This window comes from Gymnodraco acuticeps, unplaced genomic scaffold (assembly GCF_902827175.1).
Source record: "Gymnodraco acuticeps unplaced genomic scaffold, fGymAcu1.1, whole genome shotgun sequence".
NCBI lineage: Eukaryota > Metazoa > Chordata > Actinopteri > Perciformes > Bathydraconidae > Gymnodraco > Gymnodraco acuticeps.
In genome coordinates, this window is record NW_022991738.1 from 256208 (window position 1) to 277797 (window position 21590).

Here is a 21590-nt window from a genome sequence, read left to right on the forward strand (position 1 = left end):
AGTATAGTCTGCGCGGGGCACAACATGCTCTTCTCTGTGTTTATTATGAAACCCAGGTTGAGCAGGTGCTTTACGAGGACATTTGTCTGCGTAACAGCCTTCTGCTCCGACTGTGCGAGAAGCAGCCAGTCGTCCAGGTAGGTCGCCAGGCGAATACCCTGTTGTCTTAACGGGGCTATCGCGGCTTCCGTACATCGTACAAACACCCTTGGACTGAGAGACAGACCGAAGGGGAGTACTCTGTATTCATAACAGATCCCCTGAAATGCGAATCTCAGATATTTCCTGTGTGGGTAATATACTGGGATGTGAAAATACGCATCTTTCAGGTCGACTGATGTAAACCAGTCGTCTTGTCGCACGAGCCGCAGCAGAGATGTGTGAGTGAGCATTCTGAACTTATATCTTTTTAGATATTGGTTCAGAGCCCTCAAATCAAGTATTGGCCGAATTCCGTTCCCTCCCCGTTTGGGAACGAGGAAGTACTTGGAATAGAAGCCGCCCTGACTCTGCTCGGCGGGTACAATAGATATAGCCCTTTTTTCTAGGACTGAGAGAATCTCTCTCTCCATAATATGGGCTGACTCTCCTCGGGCCTGCGAATGCAGAATGCCTGAGAAGCGAGGGGGGGTGACGGTGACTTGGAGTCTGTAGCTCCGTGTAACTGTCTTGAAAACCCAGAGCAGATGTCGTGAGCATCTCCCGCTGTATGCTCCTTAGAGCCAGCTGAGATGTCACGTCTCTTCCCCTCTGAGTCTCTATTTGTTGTGTTATGGGGCCCTCCAGTGTCTGAGCACTGTGGTGCCCCATTTCGACAATCCCCACCGACACAGCGCATGCGTGTGGCAGTGGTGCCCTTACGGCTCCAGCCGGCACTGCGCATGCGCGTGGCGTTGGTGCCTTCACAACCCCAGCCGGCACTGCGCATGCGCGTGACGGTGGTGCCTTTACAGCTCCAGCCGGCACTGCGCATGCGCGTGACGGTGGGCCTTCACGACCCCAGCCGGCACTGCGCATGCGCGTGACGGTGGTGCCTTCACGACCCCAGCTGGCACTGCGCATGCGCGTGACGGTGGTGCCTTTACAGTTCCAGCCAGCACTGCGCATGTGCGTGACGGTGGTGCCTTCACGACCCCAGCCGGCACTGCGCATGCGCGTGACGGTGGTGCCTTTACAGCCGCAGCCGGCACTGCGCATGCGCGTGATGGTGGTGCCTTCACAGACCCGTCAATTGTCCGCCCTTTGAGAGAGGCCGTAGCTGCTCTCAGAAGGGGAACAGTTGACGGACTGTTTATTGTTTTTATTGTTTTTCTTTTCATTTTTTCGAGCTGCGCCCTTGGCCCGAAGCCTGGATGCGTCAGCGGAAAATGTTTTATGACAGAAAAATCAATAAGTGTGTGACATGTGTTTATGCGGACTTGAGGATGGTGTTGAGGCATCTCTCGAGGCGGCGGGAACACATTTAGAGCTGGGGAACCGTAGACTTCCAGCTCTGTCACAGAGGGGAGAAGGAGGGGCTGTCACGCCGCTCGCTTCTTCTTCCTCGACTGCTGGCCGAAATTCTAGGTTGGCTGCGCCTGGGCTGCAGCCGGAACCGGAGATTTTCTAGGCCAGCTCGCCCTCGTCCCCTGCCTGGGCTGGGGACTCGGGGCGGACTGCGACCTCTGCGTTTTCGGTATTTTGAACCGAGCAGGGTTCGGGGCAGCTTGGACGAAGGGCTGCCGCTGCGAAGGCAGCGGCTGGGCCCTTCGAGGGAGGCAGAGGTGGAGGGCCTCGTCCTCCTTCTTTTTCGACTCGCATCTCCTCTGCATGGAGGCAAGAGCGGAGCCGAAAATCCCCTCGGGAACGATGGGCATGTCAAGCACATCCTCCTTTTCCCGGTCTGGGAGGTTGGTGAGGTTGAGTCATCTAGCTCTTTCCTGCACCACCATGATCCCCATTGTTTTGCCCGTGCCCTGGACGGCGCAGCGTTGGACACGGAGACAAATGTCTGTGACCGCGGCCAACTCGTCCAGAACGGCCGGTCCAGGATTACTCGACATATCCTCACAGAGCTCCGCTTGGTAAACGTTCAGAGCCCTGGCGGACAACGCTGCGGCTCTGTAGGACCGTTCAGTCATGGTCTACTGGAAACGGTCCACCTTCGCTGGCAGCGTGGGGTTCCTGCTTGGTGACGGGCCCATCCTCGGTAGGAGGTGGGCTGCCACCAGCAGTTCCATCGGCGGTATGCGGAGCAGGCCGAGCCTCTCCATACCGTCGCAGTCTAGGGAGGAGGCACCCTGGATTGGGGCCTTGTTGCTAAAGGGTCGGTCACTCCACGAGACCGACACCTCATCCAACATCTCCGGGAAGACCGGGAGGAGTTGCCTCCTTGTCCTCGTTGCTTGGGGAGAATGTTTCCCCTCGTAACGGGACCTGGTGGTCTCCTTGGCCATTTCGGGCCACGGGATGTCTAGCCTGGACGCAGCGCGCTGACACGCGGCCTGCAGGTCCATGCTCAGACAGGGCGAAGCTGGTGTGCTATCGCCCGGGAGAGTAGCCATCGCTCCCGGCTTTGCCGTTTGAGCCGATGACATGAAGATATCTTCTTCTTGCTCATCCGAATGAGACAGGAGGAACTCAGAGGTGTCCTCTTCTTCCTCCATGTAGTCTAATTCCAGGACATCCTCTGCAGGCGAGACCATAGTGAGGTCTCGCCGGGAGCTCCCGCCTGGTGAGGCGTGGGGCTCCGTTCCCGCGTCTCTTGCTGCCACCGGGTCCCGGCCTGACACGGCATGGGATCCCGGTTCCGCAGCTGCCGCTGTTAGTGAGCCCCAGACCGACACAGTGAGGGGCTCAGTCTCTGCGGCGGACGCCCCCGTGTCTTGATTGCCAAACGGCGAATCAGTGGACATGAGGGAGTCCTGTTCCAACAAGCTAGCTTGGTGTGCTAGCCGTCGGTGGAGGCTCTTTCAGATTAAACGGGCACAAGGCCCGCACCAGCTGGGGTTGTCGATAGCCTCCTGGGCGTGTTCCAGCCCGAGGCAGGACGAGCAGACCTGGTGTGAGTATGTGCCTGCTATCTTCAACCCGCAGCCGCATGACCGAGCCTCCGAGTCCCTGACTCCTCTGGTGTGAGGGGGAGAGGCGTCCATCTTGTTCGCCTCGTGGCGTGGAGAGGACCCGCTCGTAACAGGTACGTCGTTGAGAGAAAAAGTGTTACCAACCCGTCCTTAATCCGGAGAAAAAGGGACGGTGTGGGTCCTTTGTTCTCAAAGAATATTGACTGGTGTGTCAATATACTTCTAATCCTTTTCTCCTCCGTGAGAGAGAAAAAGTAAAGCGTCCTCGCTACCGTGGTGTCGGTAGTAAGGGGAAGCTAGCTAGCAACAGGTGCGTAGCTAGCTTGAGAAAAATCAAAACCTTACCTTACTTTCCGGGGAAAGAAACGGCGAGGTCGATTTTAATACTAACTGGCGTTAGTATTACCGTCTTCTTGCGAAGCAGAAGGAGTAGCCGGCGAGTGCCCGTCGACCGAAATGGTTATATTTGGGTTCAGTCTGTGGACCGTTAAGCTTGTCCGGCTACTATAGAGATGTGCTCTGAAGCGAGAAGAGGTGTTTGAATGACGCATGCGTCGTGGCGCAAGCTACTTATAGGGGGTGAATTCCCTGACGCTGAGGTCAAGATCACCAGCCAATCAGGATTGGCGTAATGAGATTGATGCTTCTGTTTGCTCCGCGATGAGGCGCATCCCATAGTGAGACATCGAACGGAGTGTTATGAATGAGAACTGCACGTTTCAGAGTGGCCTTTTATTGTGGCCAGCCTAAGGCACACCTGTGCAATAATCATGCTGTCTAATCAGCATCTTGATATGCCACACCTGTGAGGTGGGATGGATTATCTCGGCAAAGGAGAAGTGCTCACTATCACAGATTTTTTCTGATTTGTGAACAATATTTGAGAGAAATGGTTATTTTGTGTATATAGAAATTTTTTTAGATCTTTGAGTTCATCTCATGAAAAATGGGAGCGAAAACAAAAGTGTTGCATTTATATTTTTGTTCAGTGTAGTTCATTTTTTTTCTCCAGAGTTAGCTTAGAACGTTTCCAAACGAGAGAGGACACCTGAGGTGCTTCGTGCAGTTGTTGCCGTAACTAATATAAGTTTACCAAGTAACTAACATTTTCGGTCAGTATTTTCAGTCTTGCATAGTTATCTTTCCCAAAGACAACAGTTTTTTTTCTGTTACAGCCACAAAGACATGTCCTACTCACACATGTGTTCACTTATGTTGCCTGAGTATACCTCTTTTCAGGACACTGTAGGCATCATATACTGGGATTGATTAGCTTCTCATGTTAGTTTTGTTGCTGATGCTTTGTTTTAGATGCTTTATGGTTTATAGTTGGGTCCTTTAATTTAAATCCCAAGTTCAAGTAGACTACAGTACTGTACAGGCTACAATTTGTTTTGCAGCTTTGGAGTTAAGATTCTGTTAAGCTAAATATCTAGCATAGGAGACATGTTAGCTATTATGCTAGGCTATACCAAATGCTACTGCATGCAAAGAGATAAACAACTTAAAATCTATCCAAAATGATGAGTGTATTCCCCAAAATATTTCTTTCTTTAAGCATGTGAAAAAGTATTTCTGCTAACATATTATTGTATGAGTGAATTTAAAAACATGTAATCATGTCGTCCTTAGAAGACGACAGTTTGCTTCAATCCATCAACATCTCCCTCTGCCCTCTACTTTCAAATCATAATTGTTTGAATTGGTCAGGGTACTTCAAACCACTACCCCCCTGCCCCCTGCCCCCTACCTCTTTCCCTCTCCGACTGTGATAAATTACCCGGGAGGCACTTTGATGTGTGAAGCCGACTTTGTTTTTGCCTGGCTGCAGTGATGTCACATGTCATTTTTCTCCTTTTGCTTTTATAGCTGGAAAAGCTTTTGCACCCATCACCATTAAGCCTGACTGAGTCTGAGAACCTTGCAGTGGGGTCTCACCGGCTGCCCAAAGTACGCATGCCAGACACTAGGCTTTTAGCTGAGCCTCCTATGGCTTTTTTGGAGCACTACAACTGCTTCATCAAAAAGCCTGCCTTTAATCTGGCTCTCAGTGTTTGGGACTGAGTGTATGCTTTATGTACAGGGTAATAAAAATCAACGGTGCCAAGACGTCCAGTGGTGCATCAATATAGCGCTGGGTCATGTCAGTTCATACTTAATACATATTGTTAAATGTATGAATCATACATAATTGTGTTTGTAAAGTCTCTCAGTCTTTCATCTTGCACCGGCAAAGCTGTGGTTTTAAGTGTTTTTCAATTATTATAATGTAATGGATTAGTCTCTCAGCTTACTTTGTTAAAATTACAAAGCCATATTTTAATGTTTACCTAAGTCACTTAAAGTGTATGCTGATGATTTTCTGAAAAATAAGTTAAGGTTTATGCTTTTGATCAAGCTCAGCTTTAGGGCTACATTTAAGAATATTACTTAACCACGCTCTTTTCTTAACTTTTTTTCCATCAAAATATAATTCATAGAATTACTCATTAAACACTTTAGCTTTGGCTTAGTGCTGCTTATACTGTTCCAACAGCCTGAAGGAAACGCAGGTGAGCTTGTGACTGAAAATCTGAGCTTTCAGCTGGGAAAAATATAGATGGATGAAATTAGGAAAAAGTATCCCAATTATGCTATTACATTCAATGTACCATTAAGTGAAGTGCTCTGCCTCTAAATTGGTCCAAAGGTGTTACTCGACAGCCCAGAGTCCTGCATGTGTGTAATCCTCCCCCTAAAGCAATCCTTCCCTGAGTGCATGTGTTTTATACTGTAAATAGACATGTGTTTCCTCAGGCACTTTGCCTGAATAAAGGAGGTTTAAGATTTAAGATGCTTCAGGGAAACCCTGCTCTCAATACATTACTAAAGCATTGAGGTTAGCTGAGGCTGCATGCAGTATCCATCAACTTGGGCTGTGCTATTACAAATGACAGAAAGCTGACCACTAAAGAGTTGAGTCTTCAACTTCTGAGACTCAGAGGACACCTCAGTGGATGTCTAACCTGGCAAAAAAATGAATGGCTCTACATCATTTAGGTGAGCCCAAAACCAAAGTTATGATTTACCAAAATAAACATTTGTGGGCAATTCAAACACTGTGTAAATCAACAGCAGTGTAAGCATTAGCACTGTCACCATGTTAAGCTGTATTTTACTTTCAAACCTCAAGAATCAGAACACAGACTCTAAAATAAACAGCAAGCAAACCTTTTGATATATAATATACTTAACTTCAATACACTGTGCACTGCAATGTTACATGTTTAAATAGAGAAAACAAAAGCATCTACAATCTAAACAGTTCCTCATCAGGGCTTGATGAATGCAGTACTAGAGGAAAACACAAGAACTCACAGGTAATATATAACCAGTGCAGGTTTCTTTAGTGCAGCAGTGTACTAGTGCATACTGAAAACCAGTCGAACCAGCCTTTAAGTGTACAATGTGTATACCTTTTCCTGAAACCAACCCTTTGTGTTGAAAATGATAGCCACAATTGGTGGAGAGTTAACAGTAAAGTTAGCAGCTCTTTCAAGATTTGTTTATACCTTAGCAACCCATATTTCGTATATAGCCATCAAATGCACATTTAAAAACATTTAACAGCATTCTTCATTTAAAACTAATCAGCTGGAAACACTAAAAAGTTAGCTGGAGATGTTTAACCAACTTATGGAACAAATGCTAGCTTAATAAATTAGCTAGCTACAGCTGATTAAATCTGCTAGCGTCAGTTGTCATGCCAATCTGTTGTTGTCTACCCTTTATCTGAAATCAAAAGCCACTTGTTTAAAAACTTACCATGAATGTTGATGGTAAATGTGATACCACAAATGTATGGTACATTTCTTCCCTAAACTGTCATGCAAGAACAGAAAGCTTGACATGCATAGCATTTCCCAAATGACAACAAAAGTGAAATAATGACCCTTTCTGTAATGAATTATGTTCTGGGAAACATTGCAGTTGTGTTTTTATTATTGAATAAAACATGACCACAATAAAACTTGAAATTCACATTCACGGTAACTGTCAAACAATGTTAGAAAAAGATTGTTCTTTCAGGGGAGTTGCCTGGACCTCTTTGCACACAAATGCACTGTCCAGGTTTTACAAATCCAAACTTTTAGCAAATACTCAACATGTGTCTCAGCATTAATGAGCGTAATGTCCCCTGCCACCCAGTCTCCACCCTTGCCTCTCTTTCTGTTAGCTTTTCCTTCCCGGCCCTTCTTGTAATGCCAGAATTATTAGTGTACCTGGCCATAGCTATATAGAATTGGCTCTTAACAACAAGTTTGTGTTGTGACAGCAACTGGCTTGGAAAAAAAAATCTGGCCTTGTACTGGCCAGCAGCAGCTGCACACGTATAGGGTCCCACAATCGGAATACCTGGCCAAGAGCTCAGAGAAAAGAGGGAAGTTGGATATCAAAAAACCAGATCCAGAACATAAAAATTGTCCAGTGCACCGTAAATGCCAGCAAAATGTCATCCTCACATTAATTCTCTCCCTGTCTGAGAAAGTTGCGATCCAGACCCCCACACACCCATGCATGCAAGCATGTCGAAGCACTCTCACACATAAGGATTTCCAACAAGCTGGGGTCAGGACCTTTCCAGAAGACCTACACTACTGTAAGTCCACTGAGCCCAGATTTACTACACTCTGGTCTCCTGTGTATTGGCTGCTCATGTTGTTTTTAGTGGGAGGTCAGGGGCTTATAGACAGGAACTCTGGCAAGATTCACTGAAGCAGTAACATCACTGCTTAGAAGTGAACAAACTGTTACGGTTTGGAAAAGGTAGGACCCAAATGCAGACTATAAAAAGGTAAAAGGTCTAGAAACAAAAACGACAGACAGCCCAGGGCACGGCCGAGGACCAGGAAGGGGTCTCGGGCGGACGGCCCGGGGGCAAGGCAGAGTTCGAGGAGGGGATCTCGGGCGGACGGCCCGGGGGCAAGGCAGAGTTCGAGGAGGGGGTCTCGGCGGACGGCCCGGGGGCAAGGCAGAGTTCGAGGAGGGGGTCTCCGGCGGACGGCCCAGGGGCAAGGCAGAGTCCAAAAAGGGGCGAAGGCCACAGCGGGCGAACCCAGGGGGCCGGGCACGAGGGCGAAGGCAGCGGCAGGAAGAGTCAGGGGGCCGGCCTCGAGGGCGAAGACCAGACAGCTCCGGAGGCCGGGCAGGAGCCGGTGTCGACCGGACAGGAACCTGAGCCGGTGGGACAGGTGTCGGCAAGATCCCCCACGGAAGAGGACAAGGAGTGGGCAGGACCCCCGGCGAGACAGGTGATGTCGAGGCCTCCAACGGCACAGGACATAGGGTTGGCAGGACCCCAGGCAGAAGAGTAGTCGGCAGGACCTCCAACGGGACAGGACATGGAGTTGGCAGGACCCCCAGCGGAACCTCCAACGGACCAGAACATTGGGTAGGGACTTGAGAGGTGACTTGAAAGGGGACTCGAGAGGAGATTCGAGAGGGAACTCGAGAAGAGACTCGAGAGGAGACTCGAAAGGGGACTTGAGAGTTGACTTGTAAGGAGACTTGAGAGGGGACTCGAGAGTTGACTTGTAAGGAGACTTGAGAGGGAACTCGAGAGGGGACTCGAGAAGGTACTTGAAAGGAGACTTGAGAAGTGACTGGAGAGGGGACTCGAGAGGCGACTTGAGACGGTCGGTACGCCGACAGGACACGGGGTGCTGGAGTCGGCCGGTATGCCGACAGGACTCGGGGAGCTGGCGTCGGCTGGAGAACCAACAGGAGACGAGGTGCTGGAGTCGGCCGGTATGCCGACTGGACACGGGGAGCTGGCGTTGGCCAGTACGCCGACAGGACACGGGGAGCTGGCGTCGGCCGGAGAGCCAGTACTGGAGCCGAAACTGGAGTCGGGACCATGGCTGCTGGGGCCGGAACTGGGGCCGGAACCATGGCTGCTGGGGCCAGGACTGGGGCTGGAACCATGGCTGCTGGGGCCGGAACCATGGCTGTATTGGCCGGTTCTGGAGCCGGAAACATGGCTGTGTGGGCCGGCACTGGAACCGGAACCACTGGAGCACGGGCTGGAATCTTGGTCTTGCGTCTCCTAGAGATTCTTTGGAGGATCCGTGGGACTCCCAAGGCCTGGTTATACCCCAGGAAAGGGTTAGAGGCTTCGGACAAGTCCTCAGGACAACTTGTGAAAAGTTGTAGCCACTCAGGTAACATGCTCCTGAGCCAGGGCTTGCGAGCAACCTCCTGACGTGCCTCCTTCAATGCAGCCCCTCTACCCCGTCTAGATTAGACGTTATTCCAAGTGTAAAAAATGTACTCCAGAGAGTACCCAAGACATTCCGCCTGTAGAGCAAAATAATCAAAGTCTGCTGAGTCCAAAATTGGTCGGTTCATTCTGTTACGGTTTGCGGAAAAGGTAGGACCCAAATGCAGACTATAAAAAGGTAAAAGGTCTAGAAACAAAAACGAGCTTTATTTAAAAGCTGATAAACATAGTACGGAAAAACACAAGTAGCACAAGGTAGCATTAACAAACAAAACTGACCGTGACCAATATGGAGGGAGACAGGAAAGACAAAACAATGAACCGACACCGAACACAGGAAGAGACAAGACTAAATACAGGGAGGGGTAATCACAAGACGAGAAACAGCCGGGCAGGGGAGGAGAAACACAAGGGCCACAGGTGAACACAATCAGACAACTAGACACACCAGGGAAACTAATGACAGGAGGAAAAACACAGGGAAAAGGACCAGACAATAAACCAGGAGGAAAACATGACAGGGAGAACAGCAAAACATTCAAACCTAGACATAAAAACGTGACATAACATGAATATCGTGAAACACACTGTAACTTTTGGAGCTTTGCTTTTGAAAATCTGAAAAGCAGAGCCCTTATTTATGGAAGTCTCTCATGCAAAAAGATTCTGCATGAAACCAGATTAAATCCAGAGCCATGATTTATAAAAGTGTGCACACATCAAAATCAACACATTACATTGATCTCTCCAGTTCCCTGTCATATATCAAAGTAAAACGGATTCCAGCTATTACCCAAAGGTAAGTGTGGTGGATACGTTTTCCTTTGTTTTTTTCTGAATATTCTTTGCAGTAACCATCAAAGTAAATCTAGAATAAATTACGGAGCATTTTATATAATTCAGGCCAAGGACCAGACCGACGTTTTGTGCAAAACAACAGAGTAGAGTGCTGTCTGCTGTCCAATATTTTTTCATTAGTGTCCATCTCCTCTCTGTGGGTTACCGAGCCCAGGCTGAGCCGAGGGAACATCTGACCACAACATGTACCGAACCTACTTTTCTCCTGTCTGCCTCACTGGGTCTATCCCACTAACCTTGTGAGACGATAAGACATACATTAGAGACCACACAGATGCAGATTAACTTTTACCTAATTGAAGCCTTTGTCCTCCAGGGAGAGTCAACAGAGCACCAGATTATTTTCCAGCAACAGCCTGTTTCGCACTCACAAAGCTGCTCAAATCTACACCTGGAAGCTGCACAGTCCTAATGCTGGCCTTTTAGAGATGTCCAGTATAACTTGACAGTTGAAAGTTAAGTGCCTTGCTCAATGGCACCTTGTGTTTTGGCTAAGGATGGTGGTAAAAGCTATGAATTTCAGATTACTTTAATTATGTAAGCCTTTGATCTTCTGTTCAAAAGCATGCTTAGCCATCTTTGAGCTGATGCATACGTCAGCAAAAAGTACAAACAGACATAACGGATTGTAGCGATTTGTTTAGGACTGGGGCCCCTCTTAGATGTCTCCTTGTTATTTTCTCAAGGAGAAATAACATAGGAATGTAGCATTTGGTTATACTACCATACTACGTAATGGAGGAAAAGAGATCGCTGCAGGAACTGTGACATCTACGATACATAAAGCTACCGGCAGTGTGGATAAATTAGAAGCTAATCTTCAATTTCCCATACAATAGTATAATTGTGTTTCCACTAGTTCACTTTTGTAAAACCCAACAGTCATTTATATACAGTTTAAGTTTGCAATGGTTACTTGGACTTGGGTATTGGTTAACCAAGTTCCTGATTGACAGAATGAAATACCAATAACCTTCTGTTGGTATTATTTATGAATAAGACAGTAGGCATTTCCAAATCTTAAATCAAATGTTCCCAAGGTCATGACCTCTGCCTAAGGCAACGCTTGAGCATATATCACGTTTTGTGTGTCCTTTATTCATAGCCCAGCTGAAGATGAAATTACTTTACAACAAAGGTTTTCTCATATTTGTTAATAATAAACATGATTTGAAGCTAAAGGAATTGGGTTGAATAAGGAATAAATATCCAATTTGTGATTTTAAATAAGTGTTATGTAGATAGAAAATGTTTATCTTTGCTTAAATTGAAACGTTGGGATTTGGATTATGACAAAATAAATTGTAATCCTTTAAAAAAGCTACTAGTTTAAAAAACATGAATACATCTTTGCATTAAGCTGTCACACTCTGTCAACTCTGGACACCAAGCGCAAAATCGTTTTAAAAAATAGCTCTCGCTCCCATGTTCTGTTTCCCAGTGGCCAAGTGTAAAGCTTGTGGTTACAATTTGGATTAAGAACGGGGTCTTTAAGAGCCTGGGCCGACGACTTCATGGTGAGACTTCATGCATACTATTTGGAACTCTGCATGAGCCTGTCTGTCAGACCAAATAGAAGACAGCAGGCTCCCGCTCTAGTTGTTTAGTAAAAATAAGTGTGTACTTTGGCCTCTTCACCCACCATCCCCACTTCACAGAGCCCTGTTTAAAACCACTGGGGAAAGTGAGAGTACCAATTTGTAGATGTAGCATGTTGAGCTGTTCATTGCAAATCCCTGCTGAAGCACAATTTAGCGTGCTGAAGCAGATATTCACCTCATGGGGAGAAATTAGTGGCAGTTTATGCTCTCCTTGCCTCTGGAAAAACATGTTCTCCTGACTGGCTGATATACGTATCCCCCTGGTGCTTTCACCACTCTGTCAATCTTACATTGTAGCCCTTTACACTTTTCTCCTGTCTTAATATACATTGATACATATAAATGGACTGGTCAGTTTACTGTATATTCAAAAACAATTATGGGACATGCAACAACATACTTCTGGAAACAATTTACTTAAAATCCTCTAAGACAGTAATGTCAGTAAATTTCAGGTTCCGAGTGAGCTGTGCGGATACTAATAACGCTGCAGACCGCTCAGTGGTCAGAGAGAATACAAACTGAAATCATAACTTGGACAACAAGGGACATTGTGTACAAATCAACAATTGCTTTATAGCCAATAGTCAATAGCGACCGCACATTTTGTTTATATACATTCAACCTAAATTTGACTAAATGGAGGGGGTACTATCTGCATGCAAAAATGAAGTTGAGAAAAGTTGATAGCAAAAGTCAATTGAGCTAAGTCGTACAATCTAGAGTACAATTTGGCATAATAAGACCCTGTCAACTAATGTTTATTTTCCCTTTATGTACAAATATAACACTGTGACACATCTGCAGAAAGAGTTAAGTTTCATTCGAAGTAATTTCAAGGTCCCCTATTATACTGTTTTTCCTCAATATATTATAGGTCTCAGATATATACAAAACATGTCTCTGAAGTGTTTGGCTCGAAATGTCAAACAGATCATGCATTGTAGCATCCCATAAACCCCTCTGTTTCAGCCCTGTTTCAAAAGTGCTGATTCTCTGTCTGTTACTTCAGATGAAAATAAGGAGCTACTCCCCACGCCCCTCTGATGCCCCTTTCACACCAACGCGTTTTCAGCTCCGGCTCGGAGCTGGAGCCTGAAAAGTACCGTTTTTTCCTGTTCACACCGCAGAGGCGCCGCCTCTTAGCTCCGGAATCCGGTTCACTTCCAGCTCCAAAAAATTGTCGGTCTAGAGGCAAGAGCTTCGGAGCTAAGAGGCGGCGTCGCTTACGTCTCTCTTACGTCGAGGCGGGGGCAGGGGCAGATTCGTCGTTGATGCTGAAGACCACAAAGAAGTCTTGCATTTCGCATGTGATGTTTGTAAAGTTCCAAGTAAAGTCGTCCCTTGTAAAGTCGTCCGATGCCTTCCATGTTGTTTCGTAAGAGGATAACCAAAGCGAACAGCGCTTCAATACAATCGGCCATTGTTGTTGTTGTCGATGTGAGGGATTTCCGCGGTTTGGATTTTATGAAGCAGGCACGTAAACGGTGACGTCATGACGCAGCAGCAGCAGCTCTGGGCGGTGTGAACAGAGCGGGAGCAGAAAAGGGAAACCGGAGCTGAACCAGAAAAGCTCCCGCTCGGAGCTAGAAAGGGAAAAGCGCTGGTGTGAAAGCCGCATGAGAGAGATTTGGTTAAAAATAACACAACGGTGCTCTGGGAGGAGATTCAAGTGATAAGGTGGGGGGGGGGGGATTACCTTGGTTGGTGATTGGCTAACGGCCCGTCCACACAGCAGCTTTAGACGATTCTTCCACCGCTTCCAACGCTTCTCTGCCCATTGACTTTGAATGGGGATGACGTCACTTTTCCTCGCTTGTCGCCGAACTGCATTGTGGGGGAGCGAAGCGAAGATTTCCAGGATTTCCAGGATGTTCAGGATTCAAAAGTTGAGCAATGTTCAACTTTTGAAACTGAGCTGGAAGCGTCAGCCAATCAAACCCGTTTATGCAAATCTGACAGTAGAAGCTCTAGCCAATCAAACCGCGTGTAAGCAGGGAGAGCCAGACCGCAGTTCATTTCCTCATATTCCAAACGAGAAATTACGGTAGCAAATCACCCGGTTCTTTACGACCAGACTATTTACCGGGATACAAACCGGAGGAACCAGGCATGGAGGGAGGTGCCAGAGACAGTGGGTGAAACTGGTAGGTTTTCGCCTGTTTGGGGAGTTTATATATATATATATATTGCTCGCATAAAATCCCCGTTTTTTTTTTGCTTTGTATGTCGGGGGCGGGAGATTCATGTGATTGGTTGTTGGTCGTGTTGCTCGCAAAAAATCCCCAAGCTGTCAGACACGCCCAGCTCCAAGATTTTCAAGATTTGTTCAAAGCTGCTGTGTGGACGGGCCGTAATGGTTACACAAGCCAAAACATTGTTATGACATCATAAAGTGGCCAAAATCTGATCAGCTCATTTTCAGACAGGTTTTTATATAAATGGATCAGGACAAAAAGAGCAAATCTTTTTTCCTGACATTTTCAGAATCTCTTTACACAGAGGGGACACATGTTTATGTATAACAGACGTGAAAAAGTCAATTTTGCATAATAGGTGACCTTTAACAGAAACCAAAAAGAAAAAACTACACGTTAGAGCATTTGGAACCTCACCTGTCAGGGGACTCGGGATCGAAGCAGGTCTTGAGGACGTCAGTGACCCCCGGGTCACAGCAGTCTCCATCATCGTAGTCATAGTGTATACTGTTGCACTCCATGTTACAAACTCCATCCTGTCTCTTCCAGTTGTAGCAGAGTCCCAATCTAAGGCAGTCCCCTCCGTCATGGCCTGTCCTCGGGTGGTCGCACTCAGGGTCACATTTGCGGTTCCCAATCTTCCCAATCCGACAGTTGCTGAGGATAAACCGCTCTCTGAAGCTGGAGTTTCTGACAGTGTGCACGCTCAGATCCAGGGTGATGTTGTAAGGGCGGAATGCCTCAGTTAGAGCCAGGTGCTGGAGCTGGATCTGGGCTTCAGACACGGTGGGATTTCCACCAGAGTCATTGCAGAGGTTGACGATCTGGTAGCGAACTTGCTTGTTAGCACGGAGCTGCCAGTTGTTGTTGTAGCCGGAGATGATGTCGGTGTTGTCGCAGGGTGTCAGGCCACAGGGTGGCGGCAGGAACGGGGATACAAGTTCTTGTTCAGGGACAGGAGTGGTGATGATTGTTGGATGGAGGCCAACTTTGTTAGGAGTCCATAGCTGTTCCACCTCAAAGTAAGAAGTAAAATAAATACATTTTATTACTAAAACCAGACCAGTTTTCATATGGAACAACTAAACACGGGACAAGTTTGAGAGGAAAATTATTTTTTGGGAAAAAAAAGAGATATAGTTGATTACATTAGTGAAGTCAGCCCACATTGCCACCAATGGCTCGCTTTTATCAGTTTGAAGTGGCCGCTTTAGCAGGTCCTCATGAGAGCGGTCATAGCCCCACAACACCACACCCCCTATGTGGCCCCTGAAGCTGTTTCCCTGATCCGATTGGTTACTGCCAAGGAATAGGGTTCTGCATGTCTTCATGTAAGGACTGTAGAGATTCCCCGACTGATGACTGCTCTCTCCCACCTGAAAGGACAAGCAGGGGAGAAATGACAGCCAAACAATTCAAAAGGGGCAGAAAATAAATGTCTCTCCCTTGCATTGTTACAAACATAATACCATGAGTTATGTTCTAATCAAAAGTTTCTAAAATGATTTGACTTCCTAAAAAGTACATATTTAGCATTACATAACCCAGGGTTTGCAGCTGCTGATTTTACATGTCACTTGAGAAGCTCTCCATCTGATTGTCAACAAAGTTAAGGCCTTTTACATATTTTCTCTATTCCTTTAATGCTCTGATTGGTTAACACTACAGCCTGTTATTAATAAGGCGAGCTATCCAAAAAACAACTACATTGCCAAGATAATTCAAACACTGTATTTGTTACAAAAAAATGAAATTATTGATCAATTGAGAATGGCAAAATTAGAAGCTAATATAGTCTCTTGCTCTGTCCTATTTCAATTTTTCTGAAACTGGCATGAAATAAATTGGATGATGAATAAATAAGCATTTCAGAAAAAAGGTCATCTTGACCTCAGAAATGTTTGACAAAATAATCCAAACTAAAGATCTGCATACTAGTTTTTTCTAGGCTTTCAACCACGTAACTATGTCTTCATGAGTTTGAGTTTGCTCAGTTGTCATGGAGACTGATCTGTTGACAAGCAAACTAAGTAGCTGTTCTCTATACATCTATGTCACGTTTAAGCATAAAGACGATTATGTAGCTTGGGAAACAAAATAAAGTCCATGTGATGTTGGTGAAAGACCCAGATAAATCTAGTAGGTGGACCTTGGGCTTGGATTGTGATGTCAATATACCATCATGGTATTTCAGTGATTGTTGAGTTGAAACTTAAGAGGTAAATGACCAAAATGTGAGCCAAAGTTCGACCACCAAAACACTCAAATCACACACCTTAGCTCCATCAACATACAGGGTCATGTTGTGGCCGTTGTAAGTAGCCATCAGGTGAGTCCAGGCGTTGGCTCTGTAACGCTGGTGGCTTAAGACAGTGGTGGATTTTAAAGCTCGGTCTGTGCGAAGCGTGAAGTAAAACCGTGCGTCTTTGGCACTGGCGGGTTCCACAGTGCGGACACCTACCGACCAGCCCTTCTCACTTAGTGAATGGGAACAGTTGTCAAATACACCTATGGGAAAGGGGGAAAGTAAAATATATTATAATATATATTATTTAATAAGAATACCAGTAAAATTCAATAAAGCAATTATTATTTGGCAGGGTCCAAGGACTAATTCACAATGAGCTCATAGCCTTTATGAAAACACACAAATAAACACACAAACAAGCAATCTTTCCAAGTGTTTGCGGTCCTGAGGACTTGGGACCCCAGAGAATAGACAGAGCCAGATATAGTAAGAGAGAACAGAGAGGGAAGGGAGGACGGAGGTATTTCTCTCAGCCAGGGCAAGGCCCTTGTGTTTTCATTTGCTGTTGCAACAGACACACACAGATCCACATCTGCTCCCCAGATGTGTTTCACTGGGACAGCGTGGGGTCAGGGAACCCCTTCACCCTCCTTAATGCTCTACTGTATGAGCATGTGTATATGTTTACATGACTATGTGTGCGCGAGTGTGAGAAGTGGGAAAACTAAAACAAAATATCCTTTCGGAAGTGAGCCAGGATCATGGTTAAGCAATTCATTCAGTTAAAGAAAGCTGTCGTTGGGAGGCTAAACAGTAGCTGGGCCAAGTTAATTAGATTACATTGTACTACCAAATGTAATCAAACAAATACATGTATACAATCTATCCATACATACTCAGAAACATTGAGCACAATATAATATATAAGGATAAACTTAAAATGTTGCGCCAATTGTATTAGCCATTTGAAAACGTCTTTGTTCATCTTAACTAGCTAACTGAATGAAGAATTGTTTCTTATTCAGTGCAAATTAAGCCAATATGTTATTTAAATGTGTATATTCATTAAGTAATAATAATTCTACCAATAATTGTAACTTACTTCTATTTGGGTCACAGACGAGCAAGGGCACCAACGTTTAAAATCGACTTATCACGCAACATCACTAATCCACAGTAACTCACGAAATGCTAAACGTTAAAATATTGGACTAAGTCATTAAATAAACCATCAATCATCCAAAGGTGACAAATTCACAAATGCAGTTATATAAACTTCTTGGTGATACGTGTCTGTCTCACAATTTAATCTCCTTGGAAATCTGTTGAAGTTTGGCACAAACCAGGAGGAGGGCGTTGTTTAAATGAAACAAAATTGAGCTAAAGTTTTCTGTGTTTCATGCAACAGCAGATGGTCGTGGGGAAACTGCCAAAAAAGTGACAACACTGCGTTTGCAAGACGAAACATCAAGGTTATGGGAAAATGTGGTGTTTAGGTTGTGAGACATTTGCAATACCACAAATATTAGTTTGAGGATACTATTCATCTCTCTCCTGGTCTCCATTAAGAACTAATGTTTTAAAGCTGCATTATATTTTTTGGGGGGCCAGTTAGGGGCAGCGGAAATAGCGGAAAACACAATATTAACATAAAATGTCTTTCTAAAACTGTTATTGCAAATATGTCAGCAAACAATTGGCTATTTACACCTTAAGCAGTCTGGAAGCAACATTAGCATTCACTTGGCGCCATGTTTCTGGCAATGCAAGTCCAATATTGACTCTGATTCCGTTCCCAACAGGGGAGAGAAACCTCTGGCTGTTAAGCTGCTCCGATATTAGTATGGCGCTAATATTTCTGCAGTTTGGCGCTTGGTGGTGGTGTCAGAGATGTTCTTTTCTTTCCTTGAAACATGGTTGATGAAAGTCATAGAGAAAACCTCTTAAGACAATTTCAAGGCCAGAAAACCAAAACAATGGGCTTAAAGGCAAATATTTTGTAAAGCTAAAAAAACTCCAGAGTTGAGCGATCATTTTCTGAGGTTGTTCACTACCAGGAAGCCCTCAGTAAAATATATTATATTTTAACAATAACTGTATTTTAATGCATGAAATGCGTTTGAATTCTCAAGTGTTCTACATTTAGGCAAGTTGTCAAATGTTTTAACCTTTATCAACATTTGAAAAACCAATCCTTTTTTAAGACTATTTACTTTCTCAGCATGTGTCGCCCCATCACATCAAGGGCCTTCATTTGAACCAGTTTTCGAATAATATCATTTAAGACATTAGCATAAATGTTGGCCAAAATAAAGTACATTAATCAATACATAGTAGTGAGGAAATTCATTAATATCATTGTTTCTCAAGCACTCACTGTAACATATACAATAACATGACAAAAACAGAATGAAATGTACAAACAACAAGACAACAAGTGACCTTTAGAAGTCTAACCCTGTTAGATTCCTAAACCCAAACACATTGAATTGACAATCATCAACAAAAGTAATTATATAAAACTGAGCAAATCCTCTTTTGCTTGAGTCACCATGTTGGCAGTAAACACCAAACAGAGTAAATCCTGGTTGAACTCTGTTTGACCTTTCTGGTGAAAAGTAGGCTCATTTTTTCTTGGAAGCCATTTAACACTAACGTCACACAGCACAAGTGATTGCTGTTAAAAAAGAAAACCCTAATGTTATTAGGGTTAGTAGATATAGTATAGCTGTCACAAGTTATTTGCAATAACATACAGCACCATAAGTGTCAGAATATAATCTAGGATACTTGAGAACTGGGAAAGAACAAGCAGACAAGAGAAACAATTTCTGATACTGATCAGTATAGTTCTCAGATTGGGAAAGTGTTCTTGGAGAAAAATAAATGAATATATCTCCCAAATTCTGTCATGGGGCATATATCCCCAACACAGTGTGCGGTCATGAGACTCTGCTTACATCTTCCAGGGGGGAACTTTAGTAAGAAGCCAGATATGAGTTTTACTAACACAGAGAAGTTTTAAGATATTTTAAGTAGTAAAACCAGAGTGTGAACACACCCAGTAAAAGTCAACATCTTACTTTTCAAACCTTAGTTATTAGTTTTCGTAGTATCAAATATTACAAGGCAAATGTGCCAAAGTACCAAAAGAAAAGTAGAATGTTCCCTGACAGTGACTAGGCTACTAAAAGGATGTATTTTGGGACTCATTTTACTGTTGCCTTGTATGTTTAAGAATGTTCAAAGTTCTGCTAATTTTAACTATTGCTTACTTAAACATGTCATCTTTCAGTTTAGGGGATATAGAGATACTTGTTATTCACTGGACTAAAAGGGTAGGTAAAATTGTAATATGGAAAGTAACTAAAGCTGTCGGAGTAATAAACTACAACATTTCATATTGGCTTCTGTGATGTAGTGGAGAATAGGTATACAATTGCATACAATTGAGATATGCCTAAGTAAGATAAGAATACAAGTGCATTGAATGTGTAGAATATTTAAGTACAGTGGGTCTATTTGAGTAATTTGGTGCTACTTGTACAATGTACATTCCACATCAGTTCGTGTCTATCATGCAGCTCATGCTCAGTTTTCACCCACCTGCTATGACTGCAGGGTTGCTCTGCCCTCCCTCAGGCTTCACCCACAGCTCCAGGCTGAACTTGGCCCTCGGCAGCTCCACCCCTGCAGCCGGTTTCACCTTCAGCTGCTCCCTGCGTCCACTGAAGTACAGGGCAGTCATCCAGGAAGGGGGCACCCTTGGCAAGGGACTCCCCCAGGGAAGGGAACTCCCGACAGGCATGTTCGCGGGCTGTTCCTCCTCCACCACTTCCCCGGAGTAGTCCTCGGTACTATCCTCAATGTTACCGGTGGAGGACTGCTGGTCTCCATCTTCCTGCTGCAGCCTGTAAAGTACCAGGAGACCCCTGGAATCTGTTGAGCTGTCGGGGAAAACTTTCTCCCAGCTGGAGTTACCGTCTTCCTCGTACGGAGACGCGCCACCGAGGCTGCGAGTGACCCTCGAGCGAGTGCTGCGGGAGGGCTTCGTGTGGCCCGAGGAGGACACGGGTTTCCCGGGGTCTTTAAGGAGAGGCTTTCCGGGCTGCTGCGTGGTGCTTTCACTGACATCATTTGTCTTTCGCTTGTCGTTTGTGTGGCTGTCCTCAAAGTGCCGTCCGGTAACCGTATCATATCCGTCCCCAGCACTCTCCACCACATCCTCCCCCGCGGCAGCGACCCGGTGGACCCCGGTGTCAAACCTGCTGCACCCTCCCTCACAAACCGAAGGAGCGCTCTTAACACTGTACGGCTCTCTCCGGCTCGTGTGTGTCCTCGGACGGACCGCTGGAGGGCGGTGTTGGGACGGGGAGAGGGAGCGGGGTTGCCGCAAGGACCTCCAGACGCCGGACGAGGTGCAGGGTTCACCTGCTAGCCTGGAGAGCTCACTGTCTGCCCGCCGGACCATGCTGCGCTTGTACCGGCTCATTGCATCGGAGCGAACCGGGCTGAGCAGCCACGTGTTAGTGATGAAAACAAGAAATATAGCCTGTAGTCTGATGAACAACATTGTTTCAGGTTAGGAACAGGTTTTTGTCGTTGTTTTATTGAAGACCAATTGGGGGGGGGAAACGTTTTAGCTCTTAAAAAGTCAGCCTCTGTTTTCCAGGTCAGCAGCAAGAGGTCTCACGCCAATTCGCCAAACTGTGGTTATTCGATTTGTTTGTGTATATTTACTGAAAGAAACATCTGTTTAGGCTACCGAATTAGAAAATGTATTTCTTGTGGTAAACAAATTGTAAAAATAATCAAATGTAAAATAAATCAGTGCATTCGAAATGAATCAATTAAAGAAAGAGGTTGTCACATTCTTGAACTTATTGGATATTGAGGTTCTTTGTATATGTTTTGTATTGATTTTGAATAAAGCAGACGTTTAGTAACTGAAGATATTATTTTCTCTGATTCTGAGTTCATCCAAATCCTTTCTTCACGCAGCTGCAGCACAGTTATGCACTTTGCACGAGCCTTCTTTACATCTGTGTGTTCCGCAAAATATCTGTAGCGTGTTTAAGTTTCTGTTTACTTCTAGAAAAAAAATGTGTATTTATAAAACTCCTTTCTGCGTTTTAGTAAGCCAAACAATTATGTTTAAACGTCAGGCTGATTTCAAATCTGAAATAAAGAGAAACAGAATTGGGTTTTTTTATAACCTAAGAGGGCAGATTTCAATTCCAGGAATAAATCAGGTGAAATCTGATCATTTCAATCCACACTGACTTTGAATAAAGCCTCTTTTTTACCTGACCACAGCGGGATCATTCAGTGCGTCCTGATCCAAAATATGGCTGCAAGGTGAAT

General features: G+C 45.2%; 1 protein-coding gene across 1 annotated transcript in view; it reads right to left on the reverse strand.

The window, feature by feature from the left end:
* pappa2 (pappalysin 2) overlaps positions 1-21158 on the reverse strand; it is a gene marked incomplete at its 3' end in the record, with an annotated part of 68673 nt that extends 47515 nt beyond the window's left edge. Inside the window, 4 exon segments of the mRNA XM_034199103.1 lie at positions 14396-14994; positions 15127-15354; positions 16254-16486; positions 19833-21158. Coding sequence (XP_034054994.1) covers positions 14396-14994; positions 15127-15354; positions 16254-16486; positions 19833-20799 — 2027 coding nt within the window.
* Between the last annotated feature and the right edge of the window lie 432 nt (positions 21159-21590).